Raw genomic sequence first — 26,237 nt, 5'->3', positions numbered from 1 at the left:
ATTTCAGTCATTGTTTTCAAGTGTTGGTTAACACTATAAGTTGAAGTAGCTTTCTAAAACATCTTTTTTCAAGTGTTGATTAACACGAATGATGAATCAGAATTTGATTCTGATTCATCATTTTGCACTTCATTCTCAAACCCAGTTCCTACCTCACCCTCAAACCCAGTTTGAACCTCTGCATCAACCCCAATTTCCACCTTAGTTTGAAAATCTCCCTGTACCCCACCCTCAAAACACCCCGTTTCGTCCCCTACTTCCTCACCCTCTACAACCTCAGCCTCTTCCTTAACATTCCCGCTCAGCCCTTGCCCCCTCATTCTTAGCCTGAGTCCCTTCCTCAACATTCCCTGCCTCAGCCTTTACCCCATAAATCTCAACCCCTTCCTCAACCCCTGCACCCTCAACATTATACTATAACAGTGGCACAGGTTTTTCAAAATTAAGAATATTGCCACTAGCATCTATAAACAACAAGGCCTTGCTTTTTCTTCGATGTAAATTGATATACATTACAGCTTTTATAGTTTCTTAGTAACTCTCTAATACCCTCATCTACGGGTGTAAATGACTCGAGCTCAAGCTGATTTATTATTATTATTATTATTAGATTAAATCATGAGAATCACCAAACTTTTACATATTATTAGTAATAAAATAGATTGCATAATGTATACTATATTATAAATATACCAAAATATAGTATGAAATTTTAATGTATTGTTATAAATATAAACTACTGAATAGTTTAGTAGTAATATAACTAGTAAAGTATAGCAAAAAAAAATCATACTGAATAATTTAAAATTATAGAAAAGTATCCATTATTTGGAATAAATACAATTGAAATACATAAAAATATTTTATAGTTGAGATTAATATATGTTTACAATCTGCAGTAAATTTATATATTTATAAATGTTAGTATTACATTAATGTAACTATCATCTTACATCCTTGAACAAAATGCATTAATCAGGCCATCAAAATTCAAATCAAACCGTTGAATATGATCAAACTTACAAACAAATACGTTTGGTAAAGTTTTAGACTTATTGGACATACAGATGTTGAGATATCGTACTCGTAACATAAGAATAATCATTCAAGTCGGTATATCATTGAATTAGGCCATGTGATTTTAAATCATACCGTCTGATATGATCTAATGAACACAGTTTTATATACTTTAAGATATCGTAATTGTTGATTAAATTTTTTGATCTCATTATATATATAATAAAATAATAATAAAAATAATTAAAATTGTTCAACCTTCACTATTATTATTATTATTATCATTATTATTAGATTAATTCATAGGAATCACTAAATTTTGACATATATTTATAAGTAATAAAATAGATTGCATAATGATAGTATGTATTTTGATATAAATATACAATTCAGAAATGGATAAAAAAAGTAATAAGTGAATTACTTGTCTATTAAAAAAAAGTATAACACAATACAAATCTGTATATATTAAAATATAACAAAAAGTTTATAATTTACTAAGTTGTTGATTAAATTTATTTTTGTATAAAGATTAAATGTATAACTAAAAGCATCAGAATTTGTTATTATCCAAAATAAAATGTATGATACTGATCAATAATTATAATATATGATCAATTTTGAGTATAAAAATGATAAAGTATTGAATATGAAATTAAATATAAAAATTTTATAAATAAAAAAATATAAAAAATAAAAAATAGAAAAAGCTCGCGAGTTGATGAATGGAGAGAATTGAGCTCGACTCGAGCTCAAAATCGAGCCCGCTCGCAAAGCTCGCGAGCCGGCTCAACTCGTCTGCCAACCCTACCCTCATCCCCTTCTACAATTTTCATAGACATCTTTATTGTTTGTTGAGGAAGTGAATAATAGATTACTACATTACTACCCTTGCCTCCAACTTTAGTGCACATTGTTATTAGGTTATCATAGAATAATTTTTTTTTATCAACTCATGGAAAAAAGACCTTATACCCCCCAACATACCTAATGGTTGGTACCCATTCTATAACCGTACCAAACCACACAAAAAAGTCTGCATAGCCCAAAACCATTCTCTGCAAATTAATTAAGAAACTAGCTTAGCCATAACACATAAAATTAATGATGAATTACTACAAAAATTGTAAATATTTCTATAATTAACCAAAAAAGTTTAACAATAAAGCATATATAAACATTTGGAGCAGTAAAAAAAAATACAAAAACAAACAATCAGAAACTGTAATACACACAAATTGAGGGGGACCAAAAACAGTAATACACAAAAACTGGGAAGGGGACCAGAATATAAGAAATAAATTAAACAACCAGTAAACAACAAAATACACACACAAAAAAAAAGTAAACAGTAAAAACCAGTAACCATATCAAATGTAAATAAAAACCCTACATGTTTTCGAATAAAAACCACAAAACTCTTATAAGAAACAGCATAGTTTTCTCAAAATAAATAAAAAATAAAAACTTATCGGTTCTTCTTTAAGAACACAAACGACCTTTATGTAGCTCCACCTTCTTCTCGAATACAAACCCCAAATCTAACCTACAAACCCTAAAATCAGTGTTTTTCGTTCTATTTAGGGTAAACAAAATCAATTTTTTGTATCAAATCCCTTTGACTTCACCCTCTCAATCGAAGACCAAAAACCCTAATTTTTCTACTATCGGTAATTTCTCTCTTCTCCTGTAACTTTTTTTCTCTCTTTTCGATTTACTGTTTGACTGTAGTAGTCAAAAGTCAGCAAGTAATTCAAGGGATATAACGGTGAGACAGGGGGAAAATGTAACGTCGTTAGTGCTAACAGGAAAAAGGGCAAGTGAACTGATTAAAATGAAATAGGAAGGGGTTTTTAACCTATTTTTTAAACAAGAGGGTATTTTTTGTTGAGTTTTAAAACACGGAGGTTTTATGCATTTTAGCCTTCTTTTCCTACTTATATTGCTACGTGGCAGCACAATGATTTGGTAAATGATTTATAATTTGTGTAGGTTCATGTGGAATGAGGCAAAGTATCCAACAATATCACAAATCTGGGAGATTGTGGATTGAATTCATATACCAATTGCCAAGATTGAACATGATCTCAAGGTACACTCGCTCCTTTAAATTGATATTTATAAATATTGATGATCTATACTATTATAAAAAGAAAGGTGATTTTTCATCTAAAAGGATGGTTACAATGTTAATTTTGTTTAACTTATTAGTGTGTCATTACTCTGACTTTGCTTCTTTTATGTTCATTGTGAGAATACCAATCGCGAATTAGTAAGCATACTATGATCAATCAATGTATTTCAGTTTGTGAACTCTTGCTCTGTTATATATAAATCGAAATTCAATATTAAGTTTTATATAGCACCAATTCTACATTTCTCAAATTGGGAAAACTTAAAATAAATCGAAATTCATTGGCATTATGAAGGAAAATGGCTAGTGGCAATCACGTCCAATTCTGATCAATTGATGCTATTTTAAGTTAAACTTATTAAATGGAATCAATATTTCTTATAAGTTAGATTGATCTGGCTTATTGGGGGGAAATATAGTTTAATGGTGTCGTCTTATGTTTCGAGATGTTTTGTTTCTGAACCATGAGGTCTTTAAAAATATATTAGTTGATGGGGTAATTATTTAAAAACTATGAAAAAAAAAATTAAGAAATTGCAGTGGATTTGGGATGTTTAAGAAATTGAGTGGCACCGCGTTTTAAATTTTCTTGAAATATTTTTTTAAGCCCTGACCGCGATGGCTCCTTTTATTTCAAGTAACATTTGTGTACTGGGCCAATTTAGCCCAATTCACAAATTATATATATATTTTTTTATAAATTAATTATATTTAATTAATTTTTAAAACTGTATCAATTTTAAAAATACAATGAAACATACAAATGTACTAGTGTTTCTTTTTCTATACAATTCTAAAAAAATACAATGAACCGTACTGATAAGTTTGCGACAGTGTTGGAACCCTTCGATTGAAATCCGAGGCGAGATTCAAAATTTAGAAAAAAAAATGCAAGTAATTTTTTTGATACTATAAATGTATAAATTATTATCTTATAAAAAAAATTAAAAATTTACTTTCATTTATTTTTTAAAATATAATAATAAATAAAGTAATTTTATATTTAAAAAATAATTTATTTTAAATATAAAATAATTTTTTTTCACAATTTTTAAATAATTACCCCTTAGTTGATATCGAGTCACTTTAATAATTTCACTTTCTCTAACGGTAATCAATGTATCAATCTGATTTCAAGTTTGATTACTCATTAATTTTTTATAGGATGGAAGCATTTCCTTTCTACAACTCAAATATTATGAGACAAGTAGAGGATGCTCATATAATAGTTCATCTTGGTATGTTTTGTTACCAGTTTAGAGGGAGAAAATAATTTTCTTTCTAATTAATTTATAAGTAACTAATGAAAAATCCTGTTCATCTCATGGGCCAAAACTAGAAAGAAAACCAGGTGCATCCATATGTTCATGTGTTTATAAATAAGAAGATTTGAGTGTTTATCTTTGTCCATTTTTTTCAACTTTTAGTCATTTTATATTGAATGATAACTAGATCTAGTTTTACTTGCTTCTCAATATTTTTTTAATAACTAATTTTTTTGTATTATTTATGAGGTTTCAGCTTCAAATTTGTAGGTGTGATTTGGGAGATTCCCCAGAGTTTGCAAATTTATACCAATTATAAGGGAGGTTAATTTGTATGTAAAAGAAAATTATTTTTATGTGCTTTTACAATTTGTGTTTTGCTTTTACAAAACTTGTCCTTTGTTCTTCTTTAAAATTTCTCCTTTGTTTTTGTTTTTCAAATTCATAAGTAATTTCATAAGAATAAAGACTACATTTTATACGTTTTGTCCCACTTGTATGGGCAAGGGGCTCTATTAACCCTCTGTTGCATATTTGATTGACTTCTAATTGGTGTGGGCACTTAATTGGTGATTGGAAAAGACGGAATACTTCTTTTCTTTTTATTTATTCTATCAACTTAGATCAATTGTTTTACTGAATCACCTGAATAATTATTTGGAGTGTACATGGAACAATGATTTCACCTATCCCATCAACAAAAAGAAACGGATATTTTTTTGTTAGCTTTAAGCAAAAAATTTGATTAGTGAAATTGAGTTATATTGTCTTAAGAAATATTCTATTAATTTTCAAAAGATTATTTTTTTTCCTTTTTTAATTAAACCAACAAAGTTTTAAATACATTTATTAACCTCATATGTGGTCTATTCCAGATTAAGCATATGAATACAAGGAGACAATTGGAAATGCTAATAGGTTATATGTGCATCAAATTAGTTATATTAAATCAGAAAATTTATGGGCATGAAAATTATGTGTATTCAACTAATACTTAAAAAAATTGTGGGCTCGAGGACCACGTGCAATGGTTACTAGTTATTTGATCAAAAGTAGAAACCTGTTGACTACAACAGCAAACAACCAGATAAACGAGCATAGCAAAAGTGATAAAACCAAAAGGTATCCAAACAAAAAAATATTGGTCACAACGTCAACCGTATGAACACTTTTCACAAGTTCAACAGCTGCCAGCCATACAGATATGATCTCCACTCTAATACTAATGTTCATTTATTTATCCTTCTGGAACATTAGATACATTCTGACTTGGCTCTTTTGTACAGATTTATTTGCTGGTGTTGTGCGATCCACGATGTGGTGGCGTAACAAAAACCTTTTTTTGACTTGTCATAATTTTTTTAGTACACCTGTTCGTGTCTTTTGTTGTAAGGGAGTAGTACTCCTTGTTTAACGATGCTCTATTTATAAAGGAGTAGTACTCCTTGTTTAATGCTTTTCTAGAAATTCTAAGGAGGTAGCTCTCCCTCTGTAACTATTTCTGTGCATTTTAATATAAAAGGACTGGGGATTCCGAAAATCTCCCCCACCTCTACGTGGTTTTCTTAAAAAAAAAACAATTTCGTGGGTGTTCAACACATGGCAAAGGCCACTTTTACATTTGTTTTCTTTTTGTTCCATTTTAATTATTTTATATATGTAACCTTTTACAATAAAGTCACATATTTATTTTTATTTAACAAAATTAATTATATCCATTTTTTATTGCTAGAATTTCACCAATGGATAGTTAAATCTTATTAGCAGCTAATAAGATTTTAATCTTCCCTTGAACATTTATTTTAGAGATATATAATTACACTGTTGTCCCCAAAGGTTTAGTATAATTACATGTAGACTACTTATGGTTTGAAAAATTAAATTTAATATCCCTGAAATCTACTTTCGTATAAAGAATAAGTACTTTCATCAGTTAAAATTTACCGAAATTGCTGTTATGAATAAAAAATTAGATGAATATTTATATTTACCTTCGATTAATTTATAACTGACTTATTATAGATCAAACAAGTTTTCTTGTGACCAAACTATCCCCATACATCTTCATAAGTTAATGCGTGTGAGAAAGTATATATTCACCCTTGTATGTGCGATTTAGTTAAAGAATACTTATTTAACATCCAATAAGTTGGTAATAAGTCAATTTAAGGTAAATATTAATTTTTGTTCAACTTTTTTGTTAATATCAATAAATTCATTGAGTTTTGATTAATATGGTGACCTATTTGTCAGATAAAAATAAATTTTAAAAGTACTAAATGTAATTTAAAAACTACAAGAAATCTTCGTATAATCACATCAAACCTTAGGGGCGAGAGGTGTAATTATTCATTTATTTCATGGTGAGTAATAAATCAAAATTCATTAAAACATTAGTAGCTATACCTCACTACATTCTTACCAGAAGACTAGAAATTTATGTATAGTTGTATGTCTCTTTGTGGAAATTAATTCTATTAATATATACTATATAAAAAAGAATATTCCATTTTCACTCACAAATAGCGGTTAGTTAAACTAATTTTTAAGTACCAAAAATATCCTTATGTATTTTCAACCATTCTTACTCAAATTCTATTTTTAATCTATATATCTATACTAATATTAAAAAGTATATGATGTGTTGGTTTATATATTTTATTTTTATTTATAATATATTTTAAAGTATAAACATTTACTTATTATATGAACGCAGACATACCACGCCATAACAACTAAGTGTATTCAAAATTTCAGTTATTATATACTAATTCCACTGAAATTCCTACAATTATAAACTCCTTACAAGTTATTTTAGTACAGTTTATTATCTAAAAAGGTTAAATTAAAACAAAAAGATATAGAAAAACGGAAAGCAAAAATAATAAGAATCCAAGTCCAAGAAACTCATTTTTTTATTCTTAAACCTTTTTTATTTTTAATTTTGTTATAAAAAAAAAGATGGATACAAGATATAGATCTAAGTAAGATATATATAAATATAGATAACTCCTGCCAACAAGCTTTTTCAAGCAATACCTAGCAGGGCCCTCCCTACTAGTAAAATCTTCCCAGGGGATACCCTTTACATCTATCAATCACCCCTCAAGCAATCAGCTCCGTGTTGATTCACGAAGAGGGAGGAAGACAAATGTCGAATTATTACATCAGCAAGGTCCTTAATGGTGCAAAAGACGGTACACTCTCATAGAAAAGATGGCCCTCTCATTGGTCACCACTGCTAGGAGACTAAGCCCATATTTTCTCTCACATCCCTATTGGAGTGAAGACCAACTTATCCTTGAAGCAGATGCTAGGCAAACCAAATACCTCAGGTCGATTGGTGAAATGGGCGGTGGAGTTGAGTGAATACGACATCTATTATCTGCCCAAAACCACCATCAAAGCCCAGGCCCTAGCTGATTTTATTTCTGTGATGATAGGAACATCTGAAGAGTGCACCTCCCAAGCTGAGAAATGGTTGTTACACGTGGATGGGTAGTCCACCTTCCAAGGCAGTGGTGCAGGCATAGTCCTCACCTCACATCAAGGGGAAGACTTGGAGTTCACTGTCAAATTCGGATTCAAAGCTTCCAACAACGAGGCTGAATATCAAGCACTTGTGACGGGATTCATAATGGCATAGGATGTAGGAGCCAGGCATGTGATAGCCTATTCGGACTCCCAATTGATCGTAAACCAAATAGAAGGCTCCTATGAAGTTAAGGAGGAGAACATGATCCAGTATGTCCAACAGATAGCAGAACTCAAAACAAAGTTCGATGGTTTTCCAAGAGAAGAAAACATAAAGGCCGACTGCCTTTCTAAGTTTGCTAATGCTTTAGAGGATTGTAGAACGAGGCGTATCACCATAAAATACCTCCCTCAACCGAGGACTCCAATCTGCATTCAGGTTGTGTCTTCCTCGAACGATTGGAGGGCCCCCGTCATTCGATGGTTAGAGGAGGGACTCCTTCCAAGCGATAGGTAGGAGGCTGCCAGGCTTAAAGCTCGAGCCTCCTGCTTTCTGTTACAAGGAAGGATCCTCTACAAGAAATCCTTCACACATCCTTTGCTCAGATGTCTATCGCAACCAGAAGGAATCCATGTCCTAAAAGAAATACATAGTAGCTGTTGTGGAGCACATGCGGGCACTTGGATACTCACCAATAAAGCATTACGGGCGGGGTACTTCTTTCCCTCCATGAAGCAAGATGCAAGGCAGCTAGGCATTAAAAGTCAGAAGTGTAAAAATATTCATCGTTCATACAACAACCTGCAGAGCCCCTTACAACCATGCTATCACCCTGTCCCTTTGCACAATGGGGGATAGACATTGTGGGACCATTTTTCCTGGGACCCGGCCAAAGAAAATTTTTGCTAGTAGCTATCGACTACTTTCACCAAGTGGATGGAGGCTGAGTCACTCGCCCGCATCACAAAAATGGAAGTGATGAAATTCATATGGAAAAACATCATTTGCCACTTTGGACTCCCTTGAGACATAATCTCAGACAATGGTCGGCAATTCCAAGGCCACATAATACAAGACTGATGTAAGAGTCTGCATATCAAACAGAGATTTCTGTCAGTAGCGCATCCACAAGCCAATGCACAAGTAGTGGTCACCAACCGAATACTTGTTCAAGGAATCAAAAGGCGCTTAGAACGAGTAGTAGAAAACTGGACAGAAGAGTTAACCAGCATCTTATGGGCATATCGCATAACCCCTAAAGGATCCACAGGAGAAAGCCCCTTCACAATGGTGTACGGGACTGAAGCGATCATCCCAGCAGAGTTGGGGGTACCCTCCTCCTATAGAATCTTACACTTCTCAAAAGAAAATAACATGGAGTTGCTAAAAGAAAACTTGGACCTCATTGAGGAACTGAGAGAAAAGGCTTTTATTCGAACCTAAAGATATAGAAGCACCATGATCAATGCTCACAATAGCAGAGTAAAGGCACGAAGCCTTCAAGTAGGTGACCTTTTGTTACGGACGGTTGATGCCTTGAAACCGATGGGAGAACTGGATCCCACCTGGGAAGGGCCCTTCAAAGTCACAACTGTAATAGGATGAGGTGCCTATGAATTGAAAGACCCCGAAGGGCGTCCGCTATCACGACGATGGAAACCTCAAAAGGTATTACTCATGATGAAGAATGCTCCCATTCTACGTTAAGCATCCTACAATAAGTCCTCCTGAAGGACCCCTTTGGCAAGTCTGCCTCTACAGATGTCTTTCTCAAAAAATGTATGATGTATTATATTTATCACAATGAGGCATGAAATTTATCCAGGAGTAAGCCCTGCCAAAACTCACACAGGCTTCCATTGCGAAAGGGACCTCCTGAGGGCCCCATTCTAAGCCCTCATATACTTTATACTCCATTTTTTATGAAAATATGTATTTTGTAATATACTTTTTGAGCATGCACTTAGAGAAAAAGTTAAAGTCGTATCCTGCATAAAGGAACAAAAGAAGCCAACCCACCAAGGAATTTAAGGGAGCACTTACCCAAAGAAAGCAAGGAAAGACCTAGGAGACATTCCTCAAGGTGGATGAAAAGGATCCCCCAACCAGAGAATATCAGGAAGGCTCCTTTCACAAAAGAAAACAAAAAGTTTTTCTCCCTAAAGAAGTTTGGAGACCTCCCTCTAAAAAACTTGAGAGAAGACCCCCCAGTATAACAGATGCCAATACATCAAAGAAACAACTTCATCCCGTAGGAAAAATAGCATGTATAGGAGGAAGGATCATATGATAGCACGTCAAGGCCCCTGGTATAAAAACCATGGACAGGGGCGAAATATCCCATCAAAATACAGAAATAAAATTATTTCATCCCTATTTTCAATGCAGGAAAAAGAGTAAGAAAAGAAAAATTATTTCGTTTGGCAATCGCATTACATCATCAATTTTTTTCCCCGCAAGCAGGGTCGCATCGGCAGAAGCTTCAGGGGACAGACGTCAGCATCCTTGGGGGCATCCCTCTCTTTCAGGGCTCCTTCTCCTAAGAGGTCCCCTGCTGAAGAATTAAATGCTGCTTCGGGGGGGGGGACCCCTCACTTCGGCTCCAGCCTCTCCCAGTATATTATCTAAGTCTTCTTCCACAGAAAAGAGAACGACTCGTCAAAAAATAATTGAGGCAAAAGAATGGCATCAAATTGAAGGAAGATAGAAATAAACCTGATTCAAGAGGGAGGCCTCTAACGAAAATACCCAGGGAGCCCCCCAAAGGTTCCACCCAGGGATTTAAATCAAAGTGACACAACAGCCTTTCATGAATGAGGGACCGAAAATCATAGGGGTTGGCGTTCAAGATATCCAGCCAGGAGGTTAGCGCAATGGACCTCTCCCCAACCTGAAGAGGAAGAGCCTCTTGAATCCAGCAGTCAGGGAAGGACCAAAAAAGGCGAAAAGGCAGGACAAAAAGGAAACTCTTCTTCTAGCTTTTTGGGGGATGGGAGGAAGGCAAGAAGGAGATTCCAGGACAAGGCATAAGTACAAAAAAACCCGTCTCTGCTCTCTTTAAGTGTTAACACTGTGCAAAGATACTGGCCGAAATAGGGAACTGATGAAAGCGAATTATGAAGAAACTAACTAGAAGTGACGGGCCACCGCTGCCGGTGGAAGGAGACTCCTCCTCCAGCCTTGAGGGAAACTAGGCGGAAGACTGTTTGTCCCCCTCGAAGTATCCTCCGATCGATCATTGTCAGCGAAGGTCTCGCTCATAAAGCGGATCAATTCATCGGAAGAAGACATATTCTACACAAAAGATACTCAGAAAAGCTTTAGAGGAAGAAGAACAAAATACTTATGGAGCTCTCTGATGGAAAATGCTTGTGATGCTTCAAGAAAAAGGAAAGAAGAAGAAAAGAAGACAAGTTACCTGTTTAAAGGACATGGCTAGGGAGTTGAAGGCACATTCCTATAACCGCCCGTGACTGAAGGGGCTCGTAACCGCCTGTACGCTTGGTGAAGGCAGTTATCACTCCCAGCAATCAAGAAGGCTAGGACTAAAACTAGCCATCATTCCCTGACAGAAGGCGGTAGCACAGTGCTCGAGTACCAGCAGTCGAAAAGACGCATGAAGGTGAGAAAAAGTAAAGAAGATTGCTCCAAGGAGCCCCTCTCCGGTTGACAGAAGGACTCCTCTCGGATCCAAGGAGACAAGGACTCCTACTCTAAGAAGGAGATGAAGGAGCCACTCCTCCTTAGAGTGGGACGGGACTGGATGATGGATACGGCTCAACGGATTATGGCCCATTCACAAATCAAAGGCCCACCGCTCTACTTGCTGGCCCTGATACTCACAGAGTAGGAAACCCAGCTTGAGAAGCCTAATGTTTGCAGCCCAAATGCCAAACAAGTAGCCCTATTTTTTCCTCACACGTCATCCGTTGATCCATGTGGCAGACATTTAGACTTCCCACGCATGCCCCCTTTTGACCAACCTAGAGCATGCGTGGCGGGAAGGCTTTCCTTAAAAAACTTGGACTTTCGCACGACAGACTCGTAGTGGACTGGGAGTCCCTCTTCGTCTCGGACGCTCTCCCTCACCTAAATAATGATCCAAGCAGCATGATCCCTAAACAAACTGGATTTTATCAAGCTCTATCCTAACCAATTCTATCCATTTGTCATGGAGGTAAGGAGCCCCATTAGTTCCCTGGTTGTGTCTATAAATAAAGGTTTCACCCCCGCGCAGAAGGGCCTCCTCATACTACGGAAACTTGGCTAGCACTCTATTACACTTCTATCACTCTCCCATACACGATCTTCTATTTGTTCACTATTTCATCTCGTTTTCTTAACGCTTTTTGTTGTTTTGAATCATTATATTTCAAACTCAGTACTAATTTAAGCATTGAAGTGCTAACATTTTGTTTTGTAGGTTCTCTTTCTCAAGAGCTTTCACTCAATTAGTCCAAATCTAACATTAAAATCCAAGGGCTTTGGACCCCTGCTAAAATCGCACGTATAAAATTTAAAACACAATTTATTGTTTATGTAGGTCACATTTGGATGTTTTGTCGTGTTAATAAATTGTGACTTGCTCTAAAAATTGATTTTTGTTTTCAATTTTATAAATTAACGAGTATATATAAATATTTCATAATTACAATTATATCCATCATTTTGTGTGATATTAATAGTTAAGATTCTATCAGAGTAAGTTCAACAAAATCTCTGACAGTTTAAATTCCTTTTCAGACGAAATCCAAAAAGGTGCTTATACAAAATCACAATCAAGCCAACTTTTTAGGGGATATGAGTCGAAATAACAAGAAGAATTTGCAATAAAACATTTTGTAGATAGATGGTTTCATTTCATTAATAACCAAAAAGTGAATAATGATTCTTACTTCACAAATTAATTCAAGTGCCACATTAAAATTCAATTTATGCATACCGAAGTTCAGTAGTACTACAATAGTCGAAGGGTTTTCATAGAAATTTTAAGATCGCTTGAAGACTAATCTATAAAAAAGGAATTAACACTCAAATACTTAAGTCAATAACTGAACTACTAAAAAAAAATAAAATAGGAAGAAAAGGAGCGGTGAAAACAAAATTAGATCCGAAAATACGATGTGTGATTATAATGATTTAAGGGGATGAAAACACTTTTGCCTTATCTATATGAGAAAAATACAAGCAACCCCCTTGTGATATCGCAAATGAGCAAAATACCCCCTTATAAAAAAATATATAGCAATTTACCTCCCTATATTTTTTAAATATAATAATTTATCCCCCTATGATTTTTAAAAAGAAGCAGTTTACCTCCCTGTATAAGGAGGTAAATTGCTTCATTTTAAAAAGTACAAGGGACTAAATTACTATAATTTTTTCATAAGAGAGTAATGTGCTCGTTTTCATTATCACATGAGATAAATTGCTATTTACCCTTAACTATATTGCACACATATATAAACGCAGACTGTGTACCTATCTTTTATTTGAACAATCACTTTATCAACTCATTCATCCCACTTTTTCTGCATATAAATAATATAGGATGATGAAAATGAATTTCTAGCTGCCAACATATAGTTTTATGGATAGAATTAGTCTACGGAGACATAGAAGTACGCAAGTCTGGGTGGTGTAGTTGGTTATCACGCTAGTCTCACACACTAGAGGTCCCCGGTTCGAACCCGGGCTCAGACAAATTTCTTAAACTTTTCTCCTTTTCTCTCTTGACCACACAGGGCATGGTAAATGACAATATTCTCCTCGCTCGCATGCCAATTGCCAAGTAACAATATATAATGTTAGTAATTTTTTTATTTTTTAATGTCCATGGTTCAAGAAAGTTTAATATTTTTTTCTTTTATATTTTCCACCTATATATAGGGAAAAAAGATATTAGAATTTGCAAGTTTAAGGAGAAATACTTTATTTATTCTTCAAAGGTGAATATATTTTTGGATTAAACGCAATTTACTCCCTTGATATATAAAATGAGCAAATATCTCATTGTAAAGAAAGAATTAGCAAATTATCCCTCTTATTTAAAAAAAATAAAGCAAATTATCCCTATCAATGGTTTAGAAATGGGGTAATTTGCTTCGTCTTTCAAAATACAATGGATAATTTACTATTTTATTTTCATAGGGATTCTTTTTGTTTATTTCTCATATCACATGAGGTAAATTGCATTTTTCCCCATATTTTTTCAGCTCAAATTATTTGAATTGAATTTTGACTATGATTTTCAAAATTTGATACAAAATTTAAACACGCTGAAAACATTATGTAGTTACAAAATTTGATACAAAACATTATTGTTATTATTATTTCGAAAAAATATTGTCTTATAATACAGTTAATAACCTTTCTTCTACCGCTTAAAATACAATAAAATGTATCACAAAGCAAAAAACATTAAGTGATATAAGTTTTTACTTTTTTAAAAATAATAGTATGAAGATATCTATCCACACTATTACAGTATTTGAGAAAACTTTTACTTGAAGAGAAGTTATCTTTATAGGAAAAATCAAAATAAAAATTGTAGCGGAATCAAAAGTAATTACTATTTGTGAAAAAAATGAAACGAGATGAAAGTTATATTGGATTTTGTTCGTGAAAAATTACTTTTGAAATAAACTTAATTGATTACAAATCGTTTTTTCTCGGTATGTTTAAAAATTAAATACTATTTTTGCTTATATTTGCACTTGGTGTTTGTTAATAATAACTTTTTTTGCAAAAATATAATAAATTTTAATTTGACTAGTATATTTCATATTTTATTTTTTTTAAAATATTAATAAAGAAACTGAATGTTTAATCTAGTAATGTTCCTACTAAGTAATATAATTATTGATTGATACACAATAATTAGACTTGCATTATTGCCAAAAAAATAATTCTTTTATTAATTAATCATAACAACTTGATTTATATTTTTATAATATAAAAAATAATATAATTAGATAATAGGGTAAATTACAACTACCTCACTTGAGGTTTGACATAATTACAAATACTTCTCTCAAGCAACCGAAAGACTATAACATTGTCTTTAAATTGAATTATGTATAATGTGATTTCAGAAAGAAATATTTTTTTGTAGTAATTAATTTGTTAACAATTAATTTTCAAATAATTGATTTGATGAAATCATAATTGGTCAAAACTGCAAATCTTGCTTTATGAAATGCAAATTATTATGTTTAAATAATTAAAAATTAATTATATATTTTTTATTTCCAATAACCTGCAAAATTATAATTGGTCAAAAATAATTTAAATTTAGATTGAAATGCCATTTTAATTATAATTGATTTTAAAAATAATTTTAAAGTTCACTTCCTTTTTATTTATTTTTGGACAAATTCAACCTAAAATAAAAAGAAAAGGGCACGATAGTGGCAATTATGGGATTATAATAATTATTATGCATTCATCTTCTGGGCGTTTTTCTTTTATTAATTATTATTATTATTCATTCATCTTCTTGGCTTCATCTGAAACTAAACCTCAGACTTTCAATCAGGATTGAAAGTCTGAATTTTTCTGAAGCCCCTTTCCCCAAATACACTTTTTGGTGAATTTATGCCTAATGTTTATGAATTAGGAAAGCATAAGAATTGCAGACGAATTCTTGGAGGGGTTTCCGTTGTTCCTCTGTATGAAATCGAATCCGAATTGCTGAGTTTTGTCAGCAGAGTTTTGTGATAATGGCTGGCGAGCACTCGGAATCTTCGCCGCTGATGGCGCCGACGCCGATCTCGGACCCTTCTGAAATTGACCTCGAGGCGGGTCCTGATGAGCAAATTCAATGCCGAATTTGCCTCGAAACCGACGGTAAAATCCCTCAAGTTTACGCAAATTTTCAATTATTGTAGCCTTGCTTTTGCTGCTGAGGATAATTTTGGTGGAAAAGAGTCGTCTTGCTGTGAGTTATGGTTGAAAAACGTTGTGGGCTTTGTGCATTATGCTTAAAAGTGCTATGTATGTGTAGAATTGTTTGTTGAATTTGACTATTTCCTTGTACATGGATAGGAAAAGATCAGTTATACTGGGTGCTTCCTTTTCTGGGCTTTCTCTACGTTTTACATAATCACCTTTTGTTTATTATTATTAATTTATGCTATAGAATTGATCACATTCCCGATTTCACATTTGAAAAAGTTTTAGATTTTGGTCATTTGTGTGCAGCCGAGGTCAATATTACTGATTCAATTTTTAGAGCTACTGCCTGTATGGACATATAGATATTGTGGTTGATTTATGTAAAGCATAATGGATTCAGACTTTCAACTTTGGTTTTTGATCAGGTAGGGATTTTATTGCTCCTTGCAAGTGCAAAGGGACATCGAAGTACGTTCACAGAGAATGTCTGGATCATTGGCGTGCTGTAAAGGTAAATATATTTTCAGTTATTGAAAAAGTGAATCCTGTTTTGATCTTTCTTATATTTGGAGTTACTCACTGTGGTTTGCTTGACATTTGCTAATGATGGTGAGAGAAAATCTTGCTTCTATTCTTTTTTGCCCATTCGACTTGCTATTTTAGAAGTTTTCTGGGTGGAAAAATTTATTAGAATTGATTACTAGTTTTGTTTAAATCCCTCTGAAGCTTCATGGAGCCTCTCAGGTGTAAGGTTATGGGTGTCTATTGCTTATTTTCCGATGATTGATGATTCCTGTTAGTGAATAGGGAAATAATCTCTCCTGGAGTTTGTAGTATTTGGCCATAAACTTTCATATTCTTCCTCTTACTGCAGGAAGGTTTTGCCTTTGCCCATTGCACAACTTGCAAGGCTCCTTATTATATGAGAGTACATGCTGTTGCTGATAGGAAATGGCGAACATTGAAGTTCCGATTTTTTGTCACTAGGGATATTCTGTTTATCTTTTTCTCTGTCCAGCTGGTAGGCCTTTGAACGGTTGTTCAGTTTAATTTCTTTTTGTTCATCTGTTTTGTTGCTTTTAAGTTATAGTAACCAAAGACTTTGTTAGAAACTACGTAAGGGTGGTCAATTTTAAGATCTTGTATTTCTGATTTATGAAACACATACTCTTTGTTGCAGGTTATTGCTCTATTGTCGTATCTGGTGTATCTTATAGATGCTTACCAGAAATTTTGGCTTCGTCTGACCTGGGGTTTTGATAGCGAACTTAGTTTCTACTACATATGTGGTAAAACACTTTAAGCTTGCATTGGTCATGGTAGCATAGTCCTTTATATAAAATTTTGAGCTTGAGTTATGATCTGCAAGTTCCCTAATTTGCATGGCTGGACTACAATATAGTGAAGATAAGCTATCATGAAATAATCCAATTTATAAAAGATAGAGAATTCATATTTGTGAAAGGTGAACTGAAGGAAGAGCTCTGCAATTTACTTGGTGCTCCTTATATTTTCTTTGATGAAGTTTTATTTAGTGACCAGATATGGCTAGGAAATAGTTTGAAGTTTCACTCCTGTTAGGAGAATTCAGGTTGTAGTGTCATTTTCATATCTTTTATCTAACTTGTCCCAACATTTCACTCAAATATATGACATTAGATTGTAGACATAGTACAAGTTTGGGTAAAATCAAAGTAGTATGACTACGTTGATTGTTATGAGAAAAAATATTGTTAATATGAATTTTGGATGTCAATGGAGTTGGTTATTGAATACATAATCATGCAAGCGCAGAAAAAAAACATACGGCTTTTTTGAGTTTGTTTTGTCTTCTAGTCTTGCCAGTGTATTTTGTTTTCTTTTGGTAAATAAGAACATGTTCGGTTTACTGGTGAAGAAATGTTGACCATATAGGATTGAAAATGAAAATGTGTTTCTCAAGCAAAAGTTTACTAATTCAACTTTAAACAAAAAAACTTAGATTTTGTCCTTTGACCTTACATGAGTATATTTCTGAGAAGGAAACTGTGGAGAATGATATATTAAATGTTTATACTTGTTATAATTTCAACCAAAACTCAAACTTTTGGGAAAACAGTTTGTTAACATTTTATACTAAGTACAAGAATGATTTGTTTTGTCTGTTTACTGAGTGCTTCTTGTGACATCATTGGAGAACTAAATGGTCAAATTCATTACTTTGTTGTACATTTATTTAATTGTTTACTTTCAAGCCAGTGGTGCCACTTGACATCATCCTCAATCTTAGAAAGAAGCAGTTCATATTCTATCAATGTCAAAAGCTGGGATTTAAAAAGAAGTAAAATCTTTTGGCGAGAAAAGAAACCGTAAGTATCAATCATCTCTATCTAATCAACGTTGGCAGAGGCAAAAGTCAAAATAAGGAAATTACTAGTTAATGCAGAATTCCAGAATCATGAATAGGATTTTGTAACCTACTCATGTAAGTTATTCTTTCAAACCAGTAAATAAAAATTATCTGATACAATTGCATGTTTTTACGTTACATGAACTTAAGACTTAAATGAAGGGCTGTAAAATGTATTCTTGTTTGTACAATATGCTTTTTGCAGTACATTTATGCATGTTATTGCTACTTAGTAATTGATGTGTGAATGTTCATGTTAATATTCTAAAGCAAATCCGATTTTATTTTTGCACAGGGGCATTATTGTTTTTCTCTTTGCTGGGTTTATCCGGTTGCTTCATAACTTGTTATGACAGAAGAGTGCGCAACGATTTAGCTCAGCCGTGTCGAGAATTGTGTATTTGTTGTTGTCATCCTGGGTATATACTATATCTTATCACTTATGTTTTCCTTTGATATTGGAATGACAACAGTTCTCCTAGTCATCATAGTGATTTCCTCCTCTCAGGTGTTTACTGCCTTTTCCTAGCAGCTTTTGGGAAGTTCATTTAAATATTGGTATCTAGACTTATAGATAAAAAGATGTCTATGTGATGCAAAATATTTGGTATAAAGGGGAAGAGGTTCTATAAGGTTTTGTTTGGTTCAATCACAGGCAAGGGGAAGGGTGAATTGAAAGATTAATACATTAATAATTAAATTATTTGGTGTGATTAGATAGGATGCGAATTTTGTTTCGTATGAGAAAATATATTGGGAAGGAAGACTAATTTTTGTAATTTTACCAATTAACCATTTTCTCTTCATTTTGTACTAGAAAATAAATAAGTACTAGATACTAAATTATTAAAAAAATTTAAAAATCAAACCTGAATTCCTGAAAACTTATTACTAAAAGTGCACATCAGACAAGAACAAGAATTAAATATATCTTTTAGATGCCAATATCTTAAAGTAAAAAAAGTATACTTTCTATAGGTAAACTATAATATGGTAAATAAAATATAAAATGGGTACTGTTTTGTGTTTTAGCCTTATACTTCACTTATGGAAGCAAAATTGGGCATCAAATAGGTTTCTTATACGTTGGATTTTACTTTCCATCCGTTTATTCCCCTTAAGAAATATGAAGCTTTTCTTATACATCCTTTTTAGTTCCACTTTTCTTATACATTCACTTTTTATCCGAACCAAACAAGCAATAAAATCTTAGCTATTTCTCTTTTGTTATTGTTATGTCCAGTAAAGATTTTAAGTTTCTTGTATTTTTTGTGATAAGGATGTTTCAATGTTTAATTACTGGGCACTGGAGCTAGTATCGGCTTATTCTGAAGTTGTACTTTCTATTTCCATTCCTTGAATTCTTGGTTGTTTAAATGAGACTTCTGTCTTTTGTCATTCTTACAGTATATGTGCCGATTGCCATTTGCCTGGCACTCTTTGTATGTGGACCGATTGTACCACATGCTTTGAAGGTTGTGCTAGTGCGGCTGGCGAATGTGGTTGCTTGGGAGGTGCTGGTGAAGCTGGATTGCCATTACTGTTTATATTGGCTATAATAGTACTTGGTTTGTTTACTGTCATTGGTATATTCTATAGTGTGTTGGTCACCACAATGGTTGGACAACGGATTTGGCAGCGACACTACCACATACTTGCAAAAAGAATGCTAACAAAAGTGAGATGTTTCTTTTTTATTTCTTTGCCTTGCAGCGTTTAATATGTCTACCTGGAGCAATCTGCTATATTTCCAACGTAATCTTGTCTCCACTTCTCAATCATCTCTTAACCAATTTTGGGGAAAGAAAGCACTTGCAAACTCCTTGTGCATGTTAATACCTGTTTTCGCTACTTTCGAAGTACTAAAAGTAGTTTCTTTAGATATCTTCCACACTTCAGCACCTTATACCTTCTGTGCAGTGAAAGTGTCTTCAAAGTGATAGCAAGAGGGTTGGCATGCATGCCTTGTAATTTTTATCGTGTGTTGTTGCGGGGCAATATAAAGCTTCGCTTGCAATCTGAAGGAAGTAAATCTTAGCACAACTATGGATCTGCCAGTTAACATAAACTGGGATTTTAAAGCCTTGGATTTGATAGTTTTGTCTTTCTACCTATGTGGGCTCATTATCTTAACGGGATTCTATCACCCTTTTGAAGTTTCCAAGGCCTCACTCCTAAATTTATGACATTTTATCACGCCAACGTATGAACATGTGGTCATGGTTAGAAATTTGACAGGGATGCTCACATTTTATGTCTAGAAACACATGTTGTAATTTTTCTGTATTTAGCACAGTTCTCGCCTCATTTTAATGTGGAAATGTATAGGGAAGTTTTTCTATTCTCCGGAAGAGGGATATGGTCAGTAATCATGCCAACTCCCAGTAAAGCTCTCCTTTTAGATCTACTTTCCAATTTGTTAAAACACTACTCTTAAATGCAGACCTAGTACTTGTAGCTTTCCTTGGCATGCTATCTGTCAACAATGATAGAAAAAGATCCTCTATAACTGGATTTCCCCTTGTCCGTTTGCATGTTTGCCTCATCACCACAATTTCTTCATATTTTTCTGTAGGAATATGTCGTTGAGGATGTCGATGCTGAGATGGCCGGAGCCGATTGGTCACCCGCACCTCTGCCCCCTGAGCATGTTCAGCAGCTGAAAGCGCTTGGGCTTCTATGAGACGGGCAACTAGTTCAACAAGATGTCCGTACATAGAGATGGAGTGACGCGTTTAGGTTGGTATCTCCTTAAACGTCTGCTACTAATTATGAGGAATCAACAAAGAGAAATCACACTTGCTGTTGTTTGTTTATGTTCATAATCTTAGCATAGGGGACGTAATTGTATAACTGATGTGATCACCGTTTTTTACAATGTGAAAGGAAAGAATCGATGAATATTACCGAAAACAGTGAGAAGGTTCGTATGTAATTTCTTGTTTGTCCCTCTTTGTCATTTTTAAGGCTTCATTGTAAGATTCGAACACCAGAGGTGGTTGTTTATTGCAGAAATCATTCTCTTGGCTGATAATTCATGGTTATGTTCATGAAGCATGCGTTCTAGGTAGCACAAGCACCGTAACTAGGAAAATTTTACTGTTACTGGTATTCTTACATCAAGTGATGAAGATGATGTCCGTCAGCACTAATGCCTGTATATCCATGCATGGATTTCTACAAGAAATGAAAGGGTTTGATGTCTTATTACCTATGTTATGAGCAGAGAATTCTGACGTCTGTGTGCTGCATTTCATGAGTGATGTTCTGTGAGAATTATTTTCCCACTTGCATACTAACTGAGTTGGTTAATGTGTCATAGGATAGTATTTAAACAATGTACATTTATAAATTAATAACTTCTCTCAAATAATAATTTTTCTTAGTCAGACTTGGGCCTAATGTTTAAACTAATAATTTTGATAAATTAACAAGATAATGATTTCTTGTAAGACCTTTATATAAATTTCTGGTCCCTTTAATATTATAAATTAATAATTCTATAAAATTATAAATATAACTAGGACAACTTAGTAAAATATGATTCTATTGTTATTTTCTTTTTCTTAAAATTTAATTCTTGCTGCATTTTATCTCTAACTTTTTTTTACTGCTTTCAAAAGCTCTGGTGGTACGTTCTCATACTGTAAGAAAAAAATGTTTGAAAGTTGTAGCAGAATTAATTGTGGGTAGTGTTTGTTAAAAAAAATGAAAAGCAGATAAAAGCTAAATAAATAGTGTTTGGAGAAAAATCACTTCTAAAATAAATTTAATTGATAAAAGACTATTTGTCCCTGTGTTAAAAAATACTATCTTTTGCTTATTATTTCACTTGTTATTTGTCACTATTAACTATGTTTCCACAAAAAATCATAAATTCTATTTTGATTAGTATTTCATATTTATATTTTTAAAAATATATTCAATTTAATAATGATCCCACCCAGTAATATAATTATTGATTCATCATACAAAAATAATTAAACTTGCATGATTACAAAAAATAATTAATTTATTAATTAATCAAATAATAATATGTGAAAGAAATAATATAATTAGATGATATAACAACAAATATAAGAAACTTAGTATATTAAATATGTGAAAGTGTAAATTTAGTTATTGTTAAAATTTAAATTTTTTGAGAACTCCGATATCAAGTTTAAATATACAATTCTAAAAATAAATTAAAAATAGTAAAATTGAATTAAGATTATTATAATAAGGGTAAAGTAGTAAAAATAAAGTTGAATATATTCATAAAAAAGTCGAAGAAGCTAAAAGAACCCCCCAATGTGCTTCTAACTTTTAGCGTAAAAGCGCTTTTATTAGCCGTTTCAGAAGTAGAAAACTGGTATCACAAACACTTAAAAGTATTTTTGTGGAGCCAGAAGTTGAAAAATATTTTTTTAAAACGAGGCCAAACACTCCCTGTATCATAGAATGAAAAGCTGATATTATCATACATAGTATATAATGTAGGAATACAGACATGGCAAATGCAGAAACATTGTGATGCAAATATTGAATGTTCTTAGGGTAAGTTAAATTGATACTCTTTGTCGTTAAGTCTAATTATATAAATATTATCCGTATTTTATAAAAATTATAAATATATTATTTGAAGTTATAATCATATTATATTATTTAAAATAAAAATCGACCAATGTTTTTCTCTCTCCTATATGTCATATGAGGTGGACAAATTAGTTTTGCTCTAATTTGCCACATACACTTATTTTTATAAATATAAATAGTTAATTACATTAACTTTTCATTAATTATTGTTTTTATCATTAATTTCTTACTTTTTTTAGCCCATCCATTTATATTAAATTCTTAATTATTTTTCATTATAAGTTACTTTTCATTTCTAAATATTTATAATTTCTTTCAAATTTTACATCAATTAGTTTTTACAATTTAAGTAATTTTAAATAAAAACCTTTCATAACTTTTAGAATTAGGTGTCCTGGTAACAATTAATAGATATCTTATAATATTATTATTTATTTTCTTGAGAAGTTCTTTTTTAATCAAACATATAATTATTTTCTTTCAATCCTTTGAGTTATTTTTTTTATTATATTTATAACTATTTCGTCATTTTTTATTTTTTCTTTTATATGCATACGCACTTATTATTGATTTTGTTTAAAAGCTTCTATAGCAAAATTATAGTGTTTAATATCAATGATAAGTAAAATATTATTTTTAAATTAATGAATTTACAAATTCTTTAAATAATAAAATTTATATTTGATGTACATAAAAATAGATTGACCCAAAGAGGCCAAACAATCCAAAAAGAAGAAAGAAACAAGAGGGTCGTAACATCTTAGGAGACCCACCTCATGAGGATGGTTTGCTGAAAAATTACTAGGCTCAGACCAATAGGGAAGCCCAGTACACCAGGCTCAGGCTAAGAGGGAAGCCTAGTTCGGCCTAAGAAAGAGGCCTAGTACAAGGCCTTCCGAATCTCAATTTTTGCCTTTCTTTTTAAAAAATGCAGCTCACAAATACAGTCTCTACAAAGAGGGACTCATTCGCTATAAATACAGACAACAGCCCCCCAACAGACAGACCTTCAAGAAGTTGAAAATTGTCTTGCTATTTCGCTGCAACTCTCAACTTGTGCTTTTGCTATATTTTACTCACGAAATCCTTATTTTTATTTGAATTTCTCATTTCAGCCCCCTCAACAGGGACGCCTTCTTCAGTCCTCCAATAGGAACGCCTTCAATCCTCCAACAGGAACATCTTCAATCCTTCTACGAGGACTCCCTCCAAATTTTGGGAAACCACTCTCTATTCTTGCTTTAGCATTCGAATTACACTATTAGCACGATTTCTCTCATTAAATTGCTTACTCAATCACAATTTCTCATTATATTTTATTTCTTAAGATTATTTTTTTCCTAAATTCGATACTAACTTGGGCGTCGGAGTGCTAACGCCTTTTGCAGGTCCCGCTTTCAGAATTGGCATTTGCTTCGGCCCAAGCTTTGAGCATAGTCCATACCAATTGAACCTATGCGTTTTTTGAACGCATCATTCGTGCCATCTGTGGGAAACTTGAGTTAAAGACCTGTGTTACTATGAAAACTCCCAGCAATCCCGCAAGCAAACAAAAAGCTATAGAGGCACCTAACAACAATCAGACTTTGCAAGTTGTTGTAAGAACCCCCTTAGCACCCGCCTGTAGGGTATTCCTTATAAGTGGGACAGCCCCCGCCAATGGAGCGATGGTCCTAGGACCCTCCATATTGCTGACTCGCTAACTGATCCTCCACACTACAGTCCCTCTTCAAACACCTCCTAGAGGGGCTTCCCCCACCCCAGAACTCCTATGGACCATACAACAGATGGTCACGACTGCCATATAGGAGCAAATGGAGACACTAATCCTAACCAACGTAGTAACCCCATTTGACGTGGATGTCCCTAAGGAAGGAAGTCAAAGGGTATCCCTTACCTTTGCACTGCGCTTACCCCTGCACTGCCGCAAGAGACCAAGGAACCCCCTAGCAAATCTAGCGTCCTTGTCTGGAATACCTGCAAAACAGCCTCCAAGACGTCTAGTACCAAATCGCGGGAACACCCTCGAAGAAACAATAGGATATCCCCTCCAATGAAGAGATCATGGCAGACAAACTCCCCCTCAATTGGAAGGAGCCCAACCTGTCGGAGTACGATGGAACCACAGATCCGTAGGAGCACCTCTCCTACTTCGAAAATGTTTTTGTTCTCTACCATTACACCCCTGGGGTCAAATATCGTGTGTTCGTAACCACCTTCACACGGTCGGCCCAATAGTGGTTCAATCAATTGCCCCAGGGATCTATTCGATCATTGGGAGAATTTTACTCTCTATTCCTCCATCAATTTGGCAGTAGTAAACAATATCAAAAGACAATGATGAGCATTTTCTCTTTACAACAAAGAAAAGGGGAATCACTGAGTGAGTATCTTCAACGCTTTAATTTAGCGGCCCTAGAGGTCTCTACTGCAAAATCTAATACACTAATTTGTGCTTTTATGAAAGGATTACAAGATCGGAATTTCTTCAACTCTTCAACTAAGAAGCCCCCTCGCAATTTGAAGAGGCTAGGGAATACAAGAATGTTGTCCTCTGTGAAAAATACAAAGAACAAGAGGACGAGTACCTACTCCACCCGGGGCCCTTCTAAGAATAAAGCATCCCCCTAAAAAAAAAAAATCCTTCACCAAGGGGGCATCCCCCTCAGAAACTAAGCCCTACTCCCAAACAGGTATCTTTCACGGAATAAGCTTTGCCCCTAAGCAAGCATCCCTATCAGCAAATAACTCTTTACCAGCTTCCCTAAAGGAGTATATTTTATTTTGATGATTTTGGAGATTTATTTTACCTTTCAATGTGTTAACATATGATTGCTTGTAAGGATTTCACGAGGAAGGCATCCCTGTCATAAAAAACCCTATCTTCCACACAGGTGTCCTCCTTCGGGCAGGCACTTAGGTCCTTCTTTGGGGGACTTGTGAGCTCTGTCCCATGCAGGCACCTGAGCCCTCCTCCGCGAAGGCATCTAAGTCCTGCTTCTGGCGGACACCTTATTCTTCCTCCAGTGAGGTTCCTAAGTTTTGCTCCAAGAAGAGGCCCCTCTCAAATAAGCCCTCTTCCGAGGAGGCACAAGAACTTTGCTCCATGTAAGATATATTCGTAATATATACATGTCTTTATTACTTAACATTCTCTTGTAGAAAAATAAAGCCCTACATTGAAGTAGGCACGAAAGGCACTCGTTAAGCCCTCCTCCATAAAGGCACCCTCCTAAAAAATCCTGCTCCATACAGGCATGAAGTAAGTTCTTATTCTAAACATGCTTATGCTACTAACATTCTTTGTAGAAATTCAAAAAAAAAGAAAAAGGAGAAAAGAAAAGTTCATTCTTTGGACCCCATCTTTGAAGATTTCTACTCTAATAAGTATCGAAAGCTCCACTTATTAGAGTAGGGCTATTGATGTGCATAAAAATAGGTTGGCCCAAACAGGCCCAAACGATCCAAAAAGAAGAAAGAGAG

General features: G+C 33.8%; 1 protein-coding gene and 1 non-coding gene across 3 annotated transcripts; both read left to right on the top strand.

Moving 5' to 3' along the window:
- Window positions 1–13,520: 13,520 nt before the first annotated feature.
- TRNAV-CAC (transfer RNA valine (anticodon CAC)) lies at window positions 13,521–13,594 on the top strand. The gene has a single exon. It is a non-coding gene; the product is annotated as a tRNA-Val (tRNA).
- Window positions 13,595–15,374: 1,780 nt separating this feature from the next.
- Window positions 15,375–21,210, top strand: LOC105171236 (uncharacterized). Of its 2 annotated transcripts, none has more exons than XM_088885445.1 (7): window positions 15,375–15,739; window positions 16,213–16,298; window positions 16,662–16,808; window positions 16,968–17,076; window positions 18,472–18,595; window positions 19,584–19,931; window positions 20,752–21,210. In XM_088885445.1, exons 1-6 carry the CDS (start codon window positions 15,613–15,615, stop codon window positions 19,894–19,896), a joined length of 906 nt encoding a protein of 301 aa, XP_088741571.1. In that variant the 5' UTR covers window positions 15,375–15,612; the 3' UTR covers window positions 19,897–19,931; window positions 20,752–21,210. The 2 variants fall into 2 exon arrangements, with proteins under 2 accessions (XP_088741571.1, XP_011090574.2); XM_011092272.3 differs by having other exon boundaries at window positions 15,377–15,739; window positions 19,584–19,854.
- The last annotated feature ends 5,027 nt before the right edge of the window (window positions 21,211–26,237 follow it).

This window comes from Sesamum indicum, linkage group LG9 (genome assembly GCF_026168435.1).
Source record: "Sesamum indicum cultivar Baizhima isolate 11 linkage group LG9, ASM2616843v1, whole genome shotgun sequence".
Classification (NCBI taxonomy): domain Eukaryota; kingdom Viridiplantae; phylum Streptophyta; class Magnoliopsida; order Lamiales; family Pedaliaceae; genus Sesamum; species Sesamum indicum.
The sequence above is the reverse complement of the archived record's forward strand: the minus strand, read 5'-3'. Positions and strand labels throughout refer to the sequence as shown.